At 43.5% G+C, this 14,559-nt stretch overlaps 1 protein-coding gene across 1 annotated transcript in view; it reads left to right on the forward strand.

Annotated features, from left to right (window-relative positions):
• Positions 1-13,638, forward strand: part of F13a1 (coagulation factor XIII A chain) — a 183,814-nt gene extending 170,176 nt beyond the window's left edge. The window contains exons 14-15 of the mRNA XM_004628451.2: positions 4,911-5,047; positions 11,925-13,638. Coding sequence (XP_004628508.1) covers positions 4,911-5,047; positions 11,925-12,078 — 291 coding nt within the window. The 3' untranslated portion in view covers positions 12,079-13,638. The remainder of the gene's footprint in view (positions 1-4,910; positions 5,048-11,924) is intronic.
• Positions 13,639-14,559: the final 921 nt, after the last annotated feature.

Genomic DNA, 14,559 nt, shown 5'->3' on the forward strand with positions numbered 1-14,559 from the left:
GAGAGAGAGAGAGAGAGAGAGAGAGAGAGAGAGAGAGAGAGAGAAAGAGAGAGAGAGACTCTCTTGTAAATCCAAGAATCAGAGCCATTGTTCATTATCCTGAAACAGCATAAAGGACAAGAATTGTGTATGTCAGTATTGATTAATGGCCTTGAACTTGGAACAACATCATACTCCTAGTTGATTTTTAAAGATATAGTTTAAATAATATATTTAAAACTTCAGGGACGCCAAGTATATGGAAAAGCATCCAACATCACCGAGTGTGACGCATGCTTTCTTGTTTTCTCCAGTCCATGTAATAGAACTGCTTCTGTGAAGTTGAGGCACATGAATGTCTCCTCTTAATCTTGCCTTTTCTGGATCACCTGAAGTCTCTCTTTGTTTTAAGTTTTATGAGAGTAAGAGAGTCAGAAATACAGCCATACCCGTAGGCAATTGTTTTTCACAGCATTAAAGCAAAGAGAGCCGCAGATTCCCGGGAGATTTCAAGGAAAACAGACCTTGTCTCCCGCCGTAGCCATTGCTCTGGTAGATTTGGCACATCACCCACATCAGCACCTGGAGGGAAAACAGTGTGTGAAGGCTCCATTGTCCTCAAAGGAACTGGGAGAAATGCTTGCAGTAACTTCTCTCCAATAAAACCAGGCGCGATGGCACACACCTGTAATTCCAGCACTTGAAGCAGGAGATTGCAAGTTCACGTCCAATCTGGGTAACCTGGCAACTTAGAAAGACCTCCATTATTATTTATCAGAATAAATAATGTAATGTAAAACAGTACTGGAGATGTAGCTCAGTGTAAAGGCTATGGGTTTAATCCCCAGTGCTGGAAAAAAAAAAAAATCCCCGGCAGGAATGGCGATATTGGGCAGACTTTTTGGATTTTTTTTTTTTTTTTTTTTTGTATAACCGGGGATCGAACTCAGGCCCTTGTGCTTGCCAGGCAAGCACTTATTCTACTGAGCTATCTCCCCAGCCCCTGGGCAGACTTTTATGTTTGATTTGCTTTGAGTTTCTAGCATTCACACATGCCAGAGAAAGATGACAGAAGAGGGACAGCAGGTATTATTTGTTCAGTGGAGAAGAAGCACATGCCAACTGGATGAGGGACCTTCGTCACCTCTCTGTATCTCTCCCTGCTTCAACCCAGCCCCAGTGCTGGGAAGCCCAAGTGGCACTGATATAGCTAAGCCCGCAGCCAGTTACACCTGAACGCAAGCTGCATGCAGACAACCCATGAAACTGTTCCCGAAGGTGTAATCTGAGCATTGGCCCATCTGGAGCCTACCATGAAGGCTCAGATGCCCAGCCTGGCATTTCAAATAGTTTGAGCATCCCTAACCCAAATATCCCAAAAGCCAAACTATCTGAGTCTTGGCTGCTAGAGTACTTCCCATGAGGCATGTTTAACTGGTAAAATCTAGCTTAAATATCCTAAAATCTGAAGAAAAAAAAAAAAAAAAGAAACCCACATCTTCTGGTTCTAAGCGTTTCAGATATGGGATACACAATATGCACTAAATGTTCCTGTCACATTTATCACTGGCCTAAAGCTGGACACTCTGCCTTCCACAGCAGAGGAATCTATCTGCACAGCAGGCCTACTGGCATGAGGAGGTTCTCAATTTCGGGTTTGTGGGCCTGATAGCCCCGTGCTTTATCTTCATGGGTCTGCAGTGAATTCCCTAAACATCCATGCCCCTAGTCTATCCATTTTGCATGTGTTAATGTGCATGTCTGTGTGTAGAAATGGCTAATGGAGGTTATCAGATGTAGTGTTCAGGAGTTCGTGCCCACCCTTGCAGTAGAATGCCATGCGGAAGGCAGGTGGCTCCCAAATAGTGCCTTCTCCAGAAAAAGTCAAAATCATCCCACCAAGCATGTCTACTGATAGAGTCTCTGGAGCAACCCCGTTTTCTCCAGTCTAGAGAGCTTTTGTAAATATCATCTTCATTTTATACTGTTTTAAATATTCAGAGAGCTTTTGCGAAGCATTAGTATGTAAAATAATGTATTGGGCACACTAAAAATTTAAACCAAAGGCATCATGTAACATGCAATATTACAATGCACTTTTATACTTGCAACAGTTAAATTAAGTGAGTCAGGATCGCTAGGTTAAAAGTGACGACTCAGCCTCACTCCCATGCAGTTTAATCTCCAACAATAATTTTTGACTAGGGGACCATTTTGCTGTCTGTGGGATATTTGGCAATTATTGGATATACTTTCACTTGTCATGTTAGTACATGAGTGCTGTTGGCCAAGGATGCTGCTAAACATCCTAAATTGTACATGACACACTTTTACAACAAAAATGTGTCCAACCCAATATGTCGGTCATGCTGAGCCTGAGAAACCTGGGTCTAGCCCTTAAGTACTGCTGTTATCATAACCAGGCTAATCCATCTATGCTCAATGTCCCTAGAAGCCATGAAAGTAACTTCTGGCTCATGTCATGCCATGTTTGTTGATCTGCCTCCTCCCCAGTGAACCTTTCAGGTTCTCTGTCTCATCACTGGGGCTGCAAAGCCACCAACCTTTTTAACAACCCCCCTTCCTCTCAACTGGCATTCTGGCTGTCACAACAGAGATGGTTTGGGTTGTCTTGTTATTGATGAGTTGGCTTTTCCAGACAACTCCTCTGGCCTTGGAGACCTGGACTTCAAGGCCAGGCTCACTAGCTAAACAGACTTGGACTTGAGTCCCTTCCTGATCAGTAAGCTGCAAATTACCAGGAAAGATTTTTATCTCCCTAAACCATAGTTTTCTATTTCATAAAATGGGATGCCAGCTTCAATGATCCTGCCCCCATCTTTCTCCTCCTGAAGGAAATAACTAACATTGTATTATCATCTTGGCACTAAGTCCCTTTCAGCTGGTATAGTCCTGCCCTTGTGTTGTAAGGCTTATATGAGAACATACATGAACCATACATTCCCAAGTGGTCCTTAGTAATCAGTAGGGTGCTTAAGGGATGTCTCAAGCCAAAAGAAGACAGTTGCTCCAAGAAGTATCACAAATGTTTACCAGAGTTCAAAGGATCTCTTACCGACAACATCCTAGCTAATATGACACATGCTTATGCACCACAAGTTATAAGCAAGCTTAAACATTTGTCATGTACAAATATTAAGCTGATCATGGCCTTGAACCTATGTACTTCATACATGTAACAATATTTCAGAAAAGAGTTTGTATCTCTCAAACTCATATTAAAATGAACAAATTACAGGCCCCACCCCCAAATTCTAATTTAATGGTCTGAGGTGGTTGGAGATTTCTGCAGTTCACTTGGAGCCCTTCCTGGCCCTTCTGTTTAGCGCACAATCCATGCTCTCCAGGTGAGCCTGCTGTTGTCACCTACACTGTCACACTGTCTGCTCCATCAGTATTACCCCTGAGCCCAACTCCCACCCACAGCCCCCAGGAGATGGGGACATGAATGAAATAAATATGGGGAATGGGTGAAAATTTTCATTCTCCCCAGAGACATAAATTTAGTCACAAACTGACTTGAACAGTAAAGTCATAAGATTTTATTCTTGACTATAGAATCAGTAAGAAAGAGTCCACTTCTCTAGGCAATCCCCTCCCTCTTTATCTCCATTCATAAGAAAGTCTCACTTCATGTAGATCCTCCTCTATCACATACTGCCTAGAGAAATAAGGTATAATAGTGTATGTGTTGTTCCATCGAAAACTCAAGCAACCAGTAAATCCCATTTTAAACAGCTCTCCTAACTTAAATATTTATTGGGCACTAGGCTGCTATTGGAGCTAAAAGTGAACTGAAATATAAGGTAAATAAACCAAAACTGCTCAGAGTATTGCTACTCCAAAAAAAAATATCCTGTGCTGTAATATACTGAGCCTTTACATTACGCCTACAGGCTGCTTTATGTGCATTTTTATTTCACCTTTTTCTTAGGAAAGAAGAAATATTATCATCATTATTATCTTGTTCTCAAGTGACATATACAGACACACCCATGTGACATTAATAGGCCAATAACAAGTACTACAGCCACCTGGACATTTTCCAGCCCACTGCGTTTGTGTTGGGAAGGACTATAGCTCCAAGTGTGTGACAAAAAATAGACACACGACAAGGGGTAATAATAGCAACAATAATAAGAGTAGCAGCAGTAGCATCCTACAAGGCTACTCCATGTGAATGGTAGTCCAGGTTTAGAAAGAAGAAAACTGATTCTCAGAAAGTTTGAGAGAGCCACCCAAGGCTCCACTGCCCGTGTCAAAGTTGATGTCAACCTGATTCTCTTGGGTGTTGCTTGCCCAATACCTGCCGCTTTTGAGAGTTGTGATGGATGAACTCACCCACAGCAGTTGTGTCCTCCCAGACTCTTAGCTCCTGAACTCGGCTGTTGAGGCTGTAGATGAAAACTCTCTTGTCCTCCTCTTCAAGTTCAACATGAAGACGCTCCCCTTCTCTAGATCTCTTTCTAAGGTGTCTAGAAGACAGCACAAGCTTGGGGGGCCTTCTTCCTATTCAACTCAGGAATCCCTCACGTTCTGGTAGGAAATTTGCATCCTTCCAGAAGTAGCGTTTACTTGGCAACTCTCACCCAGGAAGTCTGTTGCTGCACCACATCCACCTCCTGCAGAGAGAGCAGCCAGTGGCCACAGCTATTAACCTGAGCTCTAATTAGGGCAGTTTTATAATGAGGAAAAGACTGTGATTCTAATTAGTAATTTTCCATCTTTTTTCTCAGTAGGTATTCCCCAGTTGAAGCAATATGCTCTCCTGTTCACACTGGTCACATTGCCAAAACATAAATACAATATAGAACTTGAGCAAAAATGAAAATAGTGAAGGCAGAGAAGCAGAACAGGGTTTTATTGGCCACTGATGTGCTGTTTTATTTGTTCCTTTGACTGTTTCTTAGACCCGAGGTGCTGCAATGGTCGGCTCTGACATGGTTGTCACCGTTGAGTTCACCAATCCTTTAAAGGAAACTCTACAAAATGTCTGGGTATACCTAGATGGCCCTGGTTTATTGAAACCCAAAAGGAAAATGTTCCGGTAAGTGAAATGAAATCCCACTAAAATGTCTGAGAAGCTGCAGTTTCTTATGGACCTTTTGTGGGGGGTATGGGGTAAAAACAGGGTTAGTTTGACCAGCACTTGAACACTTAAACCCATCCCAAAGATGGAGATCAATTAGTATGGCTTTTGTATGCTTGAGAAATTTAGGATTTTAGAAAGCAATTGGTTTGTTCTCCATGTCACACAATTTATATAAGTAGAGTTGGAATTCAGACTCAGGGTTGCTAATTCTTCAACCTAGGTTTCAGTCACTTTCATACTACCCCCTCATATATCAACACTCTAACGTCCTCACTGTCAACACGGATGTGCGGTGAGTTAGACATGATGCTGAAAGATTCCTGTTCAATGAGCTTTTTCTTTCCAGCTCTACCTCTTTGATTTTGATAACCAATCACTGTCTATGACAATGATATAACAGTTGTTTTTATTCTTTTAGTTTAGCCTGAAGAATTCTAAAACTTGTTTCCATCAAAGCTCTGTGGTATTAGGAATGTGATACAGCCTCTTCCAAAACTAGCACCATCAGACTGTGCCCTCCAAGTCTATTGCTGTGGCTTCTGTTGACAAAGACCATTTTCCAGTAGAAGGGCCCAATTCCATTGTCAGGGAGATATAATTGTAGGGAAAAAAGATATTTTTTACATTTTGTCCTACCAATGATAATATTAATTTTGTTATTAGATTGGTCCAAAATAAAGCCCATCTGTCTTCTGTCTGATGGCTTGCAAATGTTTGCAAATAGCTGTCTTGCCTTCCTTGAGTCTTCTCTACTTGGGACCAAATACCTTCCCTGGCTTCATCTTTCTCACCCTTAATGTGATGTCATTCCCTCCCCCTCCCACATGCTCTAGTTTGTCAGAGCTGCTCTGAAAGTGTGACACCCAGAATGGATCCCAATCTTTGAGGTTTATTACTTTCATTTCTACCACAAATAAGTCCCTGTCAGCATCAATCAATCCAGCTCATTTCCTGTGGGTGACCTTCTATGGTACAAAAAAAGAAAGCGGAGGACTTTGGAAACTGCCTTACGGCTGGACACGTTAGGAATTTCCCCAGTTCCCTCTATGGAAATGAGCCCATTCTGTAAGCTATAGGACAAGTGCGAGACCTTACCCTTTCTAGATCAGCTTTATTCCCCACAAATGACTCTGCATTTATTTCAGACTACAGGGCTCACACCTTCTATGCCCTCTCATTTAGGAGACGCCTTAGTGCAGATGAAATATGTAGCAGAGAAAATAATTTGAGTGTTTTTCTTAAAATTCATGCACAAGATATAATAGCTTTCCTGTGCTAATAGGAAGGTTGCAGGAAAAAAAAGAAAAGAATTGAGTTAGAAATTCACCCCAGCTAGAGGACGAGGTCAGTGACAATAGCCCAGCTTTCGTCGGAAATGACAATCTCACTCACCCATAATACAGCCTCCCACTTAAGTCAGATGCAAGACATGCTCCAGCAAGATGAAACATGTTTCCTGTTCCAAACGGCCCCTGCAGTACCCAGTTGATCCTTCTGAAGCAGCAGCCCCACAAGCTTCCCCTGAGGGTCCCAGCGCCTCATGCTGCCTTCCCACATTGGCTATCCCCAGAATCTACCTTGACCAACACAGACACAGCTGCTGAGGCTAAATGAGTGACCCAGGGGCCTATGTGCAAAAGCCTAGCAATCCTGGGAGGGTCTGTGCACTGTGATTGTCCCCCCACAGGGGATGATGGCTGAAACAGGGAAAAAATGGATGTGACCAGTCCCCGCATGGACACAAAGAACAAGTCATTCCCCCTGTGCTGGCATGGGATACTATTAGTATTTACTGTCAACTCACAGGGTAAGGGCAGACAGATGCACAGGTACCCCGTCTTCAGCACTTGGGCTGCTACAGTAGCAATACCGTAGATGAGGTAGCTTAGATAAACAGACCTTTGTTACTCACAGTCCTAGATCCTGGAAAGCCCAAGGTCAAGGATCCAGCCAAACTGGTTCCTCGTGAGGAGTTGCCATGGTTTGTGGACTAACATCTCCTCTCCACATCTTCATGTGATGGAGTGAGATGGAGAGCAAGCTCTCTGGTGTCCCTTCTTCTTAGGGCACTAATCCCTTCATGGGGACCTCACTCTCATGACATCATCTAATTTAATGACCTCTCAAAACTTCATCCCTAGACACTATCACATTGTGGGGTAGGGATTCAACACAGAAATATTGGGAAAACAAATATTCAATCCACAGTGGTCCCCAATCTCTTACGGGAATTCAGTTCCAGAACAGAACCCCACCACCACCTAGGCAATGGAAGCTGTTTCTCAGATATAGTCAGAAATCAGTGGTGGGATGGGGTGGGTGACATAGAAAACATCTGTTATCTGGACAGGCGCAGGGCTTTGGAGCAAGCACTACTTTCTGTTTCCTTCTGACTCTGGCACACACACCTTTACAACCGAAACCTGAGCCAACCAGAGCCCACTTCCATATGGCCAGATAATTGGAAGTGCTTCACCGTACGCTGTGTTGCTGAGGTCTGGTCTGAGGGCGCCAGATCTGTGTAACAACTTGAACTTCTAGCAACTGCAATTGCAGAGAATCAGAATCCTTTATAAGACTGTAGGACATAGATTTTTAAATAGGCAGATAATTACCAGCCCCATCCTTCCATCCCTGTTTTTCACCAGAATGGAATGAAGAAGGTAGGGGGTCTCCAACCCAAAGTAGAGGACCTGGAGATTGGGAGCTGGTGAGCAGGGAACTGGAAGTAGGAACAAAGAAGGAAGTGCTGTGTTTCAGTCCAGAACAGCTCACGCCTGGGAAGGCTCACCTTCCTGTTCTTCCCCACTACCTCCCACCTGTCTCAGATGCTCAGTTTCTGTTCCCACAGACTCTTGGCTTTTACCTTACTGCACTTGGTGCTTCCAGAACACAAAATAATTCATCTTCCAGATTCATTTCTCTCTTTAAAGAATGATCAGTTTCAGTGAGTTATTTTAAGGAAAAAAATTCCCCATCTTTGTGATTTGGTTTTAAACTTTAAGTTTCTCAAGTGAGGCAGAAGTTAAGATCTAGACACATGGAGCACAAGCCATGGGTAGTTGCAGTGTATGGTAATAATAATCCCATTTGCTTGCATGCACTCAAGATGATAAATGGCCGATGTATCCTGATGGTTCAGCGATTACCGAGGATCATTCATCATAACATCCATCCCCAGAAACAGTATCGTTCCCACATTATTCCACTTACCGAAAAAGCAAGTGACTTTTCCCCTCTATTTCCAGTCCACTTTTATCTACAGATAAAGTAGAGTATATGTGTGTCTTCATGTTTGCATATTTTTTTATGCTCACACCACTATGAGCAAGAACAAACCATTAAAGCTTTTGAGGTAGTCGCCTACACGGCGTGGTCCCCAGTCAGATCCCTAAGCAGGACAACTGTGTCACAAAGTACAGCTGATTGATCATGTGGGAAACCCAATGGGAGAGAGTGAATGAATCTGGTTGGAAATAGCACATTTCTCAAGAGATGAGCATCTTAAACCACCATGCATATTGAATTGATGATTGTAAACTAAAGGACGAAGAATTGTCTTGCAACATACAGGCAGGAGAAAATTGTCCAAATTATTTTGCTGAGAGTTTAGGCAGAAAAACCAATAGCCACAAAGGTAGACATGATGGTGGTAATAATAAGAACAGTAGGGTTTCACACTGCTTGGCCCGTCCGATGTTCCTAAGGGAATACTGACTCACCGTACCTTCTCCTTGCCCTGTCCAATAGGACTTGCCTTTTATAGGTGAGAAAAACAATGACAAGGTTAATGTTTTTCCAACTTTGAGCCATGGAGTGAATTTACTTGGATTGAAAAACTATGCATGTGTGCTATGTCTGTGTGCACATTTCACATAATGTTTTTTTATTTAAGTGGTTAAAATCACTTATAGATTACATGTATAAAGAACCAAAGCTAAGAAAAGACATTAACAAATAGAAAATTAACTTAAGTATTTTAGGTTATTAGTTCAAATGCCTAAAAAAGCCCCGTGGAGAGAGTTCCCCAAGGCCATAGTTTCTTTTTCCAATTCACTGGCCATAAATAGGAAGGGACTTCCTTATTTAGTGACTACACTTCTAGGATTGAGCCCTTTCATCTTGTTATCCCACTGTAGCTACAATGAACATTATTTGATTGACATTAAAAGAAAAATTCTGGGATTCTAATTTCTCATAGCAGAGGCCACTTGTAGGTCTGTGACCTCATATTTCCCCATCTTCTACCTCTGTTGAAAGTGATACTGTGTGGGTCTAGCCCCCAAAGGGCAAGGATGGCTGAGGGGCTGAAGGCCTCAGGCCACGCCTATGTATGCCAATCAAGCCATCCTCTATGCCAGCACACCACTGGGTACACCACTTGGCACCTAGTTCTGCTACTCAGGAAAAGACCTTGACATAGAACTCGACCTGCCCACCAGTGTCACAAATGTTGCTTTATGGCCTCACTGGCAGATTTGCCCATCTATAGCTACTGCCTAAATCCGTCATATGGCAACACTCCCTCCACTTTGTCCTCAGCCCAGGAGTGAGAGCCCAAGGATTGAGCTTGCCTCCGTGTCACTATAACAGGATGGCTTGGTAAAGTGCTGTCACATAATAAATACATCTGGTAGGGATGATAGATGAAGAAGCAGCTGAACAAGAAGCCAGTATGGCTGAAATGACAACAGCTAGTAATTTCTGAAACTTCAGCCCGTGTCGGAACCATCCTGTGCCCTTTGCCTGAATCTTTCATTTAATTTCCACATTGGCTCTGTGCGGAGCATGGCTCCTTCCTCATCTTGCAGATGAAAAAAATGAGGCTTAGAAAAGAATGCCAATTACCTGAGTTTGCACAGCTAGGAAGTGGAAGAGTCAGGTTTTGAGCCCAAGTGTCTGACACAAGTCCATGGGGCTTGGACCACAGGACAATGACACCGGTCATTTCACATTGTTTACATAGCAATATCTGACTTTTTAAATGGATCATTCATTCCATTTGGCCTTTTTTCTCCACAGCTCCATCTGACAGGCAGCTGCAATCATTAAATAAACCCCACCTGTAACAGTGTTCTTCAGGGAACCATACTATGCACCAAAACACTTTCAACCTGATAGACTTCATTGGGTATTGTCTTCATCTCCATAACTTTTAAGTACCCAAAACTATTTGCTAAGACTTTAGGTCTTCAAACCCACTGGAGTTCAAATCCAGTAGGTACCAATTTCAGTGACCATAAAGGAACCATAAAACCGCAGAGATTACATTTAATGAATCACATTTGGAGCAAGCTCTACATTGTCCAAAGGCTCATGGAGCAGATTTGTCTGTACCATCTCAGGGTGGAAAGAGCCAATACTTTTGTTATGTTGTAAGTCTTTCATACCATCATTACTTTTGCTTTCTGATATTCAGGTCTTCATGAACTTCCAAAGAGTACAAACTCATTCTATTAACAGGAATCTAGAAATGTTCTGCAGGTGGCTCTAACTCCAGTTCTTTTATTATCCAGGCCTTTTGACTTGGTGACTCTGGAGATTGTGCCTGCTTGGACCTTGGTCCCCTCACCTGTAAAATGTGATAGTGTCCTAAGCTGTTTCTAAAGCCCCCTTTCAGATTCTGCCAAGCTAGGCTTCGGAAGCCCCATGGAAACAGTCAGGTCTCCTTTTGCCTTCTCAAGACTCTTGTCCTTCCCACTCCACACTCCCAGGAAAAGGTGCCCTAGGGCTCCATGCCAGTCTCCCCAGAACAAGACCTCATCATAGATCAGAGAGCAGGCATCTTCCATACACAAAGCTTGCAGGAAGCTCTTGATATAGAAATAAAATACATCTGTGAAAAAGAAATCACAATGACCAGCACGACAGCTTCTGCAGATTATATAGGCAATAATTAGAAAAAAGGCCAGGATCTGTAACTCAGAGAAACCTGGCCTCAAAGCCCATCGCAGCCCATTTCCCAACTTCACAATCTTGGAAAAATGGCCTCACAGCATCGGGCTCCATGTGTCACAGAACATCTGGGCAGGGCACTGTCACATGGACAAATCCTGTGTGCTATGTCCTCGCAGGGTTATAGGAGAGGATGAGTGAGAGGTCACCTACGCCTGTCCAGCCCTCTTGTCATCCATAAGGCTGACCCATGAGACTTATGAAGGTCTGAGCATGCACTGAGGAGGAAAAGGAGAGTCAGGAACCACAAAACGGTCACCTGTCATCAAGCCAATTTAGAGCCTTGGCGGTAATCAAGTAGCAGAAAGGTGCATTACCAGAGAGAACCCAGTGTGGTGGCTAAATAGAACTATAAACTACAAAGTGTGAAGATACAGAAAGTCAGATGGCAGCATGCAGGGTCCTGGTTGGAGGTGGAAACAAGGTCAGTCGAGGTTGGTGGCCGCTACTTAGAAAGTCAGGGCCATAGCAAAAGCAGCTGAAGATTCAGATCAGACTCAAATGCCAAGAGGGAACTAGGAGCAGAAGATCATTCATATATACAAGGCTACCATGGAGGGCTTGGGGTCAAGCTAGAGCTTGGTTGACTCATAGCTCAGTGGGACTCAGCACAGGTCTTCACATCTACTGGAAGGTCATTAGATGCACCCAGGGAGAAAGAACCATGATCCAGTAATGCTGTTAGTGACCAGCTCTGCAGCACCTGCTGCAGGGAGCTCCCTGGTTACTAACTGCTGAGCAAGCCAACAAGGTCCTCAGTCCTCTGAGCATGGTCAGCCAAGAGGAAAAGAACAAGTGGCCCAGTCAGGGTACCCGCCCACTTCTGCATGCAATGGAAAGTGTAACCTGCCAACTTCTCTCTTCTCCATCCTTACAGTGAAATTCGGCCCAACGCCACCGTGCAATGGGAAGAAGTGTGTCAGCCATGGGTCTCTGGCCCTCGGAAGTTGATAGCCAGCATGACCAGCGACTCCCTGAGACATGTGTACGGCGAGCTGGACTTGCAGATTGAAAGACGACCTTCCACCTAAACACACAGCAGACGGAGATGGACCCAGGCACTTGGTCTCTTGCAGAGTTAGCTGGGGAAATTCTAAAGCAAAAATAGTTAGCTCTTATTTTCACAGGCATGGAAGACCCAAACAAGACCGGGGAGGGCCCCAGGGCCAGGACACCATACACTTCAGAAACGCTTTTCCAAATCCAGACTATCCAGTGTAGAGGTTAGCTTTGAATCACTCTACCTTCCAAGGATTCGGAGAATTAACTTTAATTAAGCTCTAATTAAGCTCTCATAGCTCATAAGAGTAAATGCCATCATTTATCTTTGCAAATGGCTGCAGCTCCAAATATCAGAGGGCTTCCCCTAGCAGAAGGATATGCTCAATACCTAGCCTCCTTTAAAACTTCTGATCCCCACTCAGGCTTTGGAGGGAACATATGCCCTCAAGAGATAGGAGCATATGATTTGGTCCTTAGAATTCTAGTCTCCTTTCTTGGAATCAGGTTCTACCCTCTGTGTTAGAATATTTGTTCCAGGAATTGAACACATCATTTTTCTTCTTGGCAAAGCCCAGGGAAGGTTGTTCATCTTGCACCTGCAGCCAAGCAGCTTCCTGCCAAATTCTACAGCTTCACCTTGTAAGAAGATGCAGCCCCATATTAACAAATTGCATTTGTGGGAAACTCAGTCACCTAGGAGGAGAGAGAAAGCAGGTGCAATAGTCAGATCTATTAAATAATGTAGCTTTGTGGTACATTTTATAGGGGTCACATAGTGGCCTGATCAGCAGGAATCAATATCCCTTAGTTTAACCCTTTCTGGGTGCAGTGGTACAAAGTAATGGGCTTACTTGGGACTGCAGAAATGAGAAATTCATTGCCTTAATTAGTTAAACACTTCCCTGTGTCTCTGGAGTCATTTCCTCTGTGCAGTGACACAGGCACAAATCTCTTTTAGAATTGAATTAAGCCCAACAGGTTGCAGAAGATGGCAGATTTAGTGGTGAAACTCATAGACAGGCAGGCAGCTATTGATTCCCTCTTTGCCTTTATATTGCCTGCATGGGGATGTCACCTCAACCTTCAGGTGTTGGAAGGTGCCATGGACCCAGCTTGGCCAATAGTCAATGCTAGTGCAGACCTAATGACAAATGATGCCAGGAGACTTTCTGTTATGCTCCAAGGGCCCAAGAGTCAAAGCTGCTGGTATTTTTTTATAAGGTGGCTAAACAGTCATATTTTCCCTTTGAAATTTCTTGGTGTGACTTAGTTCAGCAGACTATGACTGACAGAAACACAGTGGAAAAGAGGGTGCAGGAGTCAGAATGGAATGCTCGGTCTACATAACGCCATTGCTAAGCCTTGTAGCTTTTGCTTGAGCCTTCAGTGGCAACCCATGAGAGCTGGTGAGTCCCCTCCACAGCAAATCCCAGCCATACACAACTCCCTACATTTGCCATGCTTTGCAATGCCAAATTTTAAAATGTAATACATTTTGCTAGACTGTTCAATTACCTTACCTTAATATGTTATTAATGGGAATGTAATAGATGCTTCAAATAAAGTTAATCTCATTACTTTGCATCTGCACAGAAGTTGGTGCTGTTAATTTTCAGTGTGTCACACCACAACTCCCGAGAAACTACCCTTCTTTTGTGGTGAACAACCCACCCTGGGTAGGACAATAGATTATTTTAAAGAAAAATAATACCAAAAAGTATTGATGTCCCAGTTAACTTTCCTCACCTCCTCTCTTCATGTTATTAACCACACTTACTGAAAGAAGCCTGCATGTTTCGTTTTCTAACTGGCTTCCAGAAACTGAAAAATCTCCATGAACATCTTCCCATGAACGATGTTGTGAGCATCACGGTGAGTCAGTGCACAGCCAGCGTGGGGACCAAGCATGATGAATACCTGGTACAGACTGACAGCAGGGATTGAAAACATGGGGAGAGTGTACAGAGGAGATCCTAGCCCACAGGAGACCTTAGAATCCATGTCAAACACTGATGGAACTATGTGACACACAAGTTTCTAACAGCTAAAATGTGGATAGCCAAGGAGTCACTGTGGCAGGGACCTCTGAAGACTCAGCATATTGCCTCTAAGGTCCTGGTTACTTCTGCTTCCAAGTAATGGTCTCCAACTTCCAGCCCAGAAGAGTTTGCACTTCTGGAAACAAATGGGTCTTATTCTCAGCACCGCCACACATTCATACCTCGTTCTACCTTTACAAGCACTTTCTTGTCTAAGAACAAAAATAAAGCCAAAACAAAAAATTTACTGCATCTGTAAGAAATCACTTCATAGAGACATAGACAGACATGGCACAACCTGTAAGCCCAACCCACGGGAGGCAGAGGAAGGAGGGTCATTAGAAATTTGAGGCAGGCCTGGGCTACATAGTGGGCTCACAGCACAGCCCTGCTTCACATACAAAAACGAAAAAAGACAAATAAATTAAAATCACCTCAGCTGTGTCAGGAAAAGGAACAAGAAAATGGTGC

The sequence above is a fragment of the Octodon degus genome, unplaced genomic scaffold (assembly GCF_000260255.1).
Source record: "Octodon degus isolate 3935 unplaced genomic scaffold, OctDeg1.0 scaffold00023, whole genome shotgun sequence".
NCBI classification, from domain to species: Eukaryota; Metazoa; Chordata; class Mammalia; order Rodentia; family Octodontidae; genus Octodon; species Octodon degus.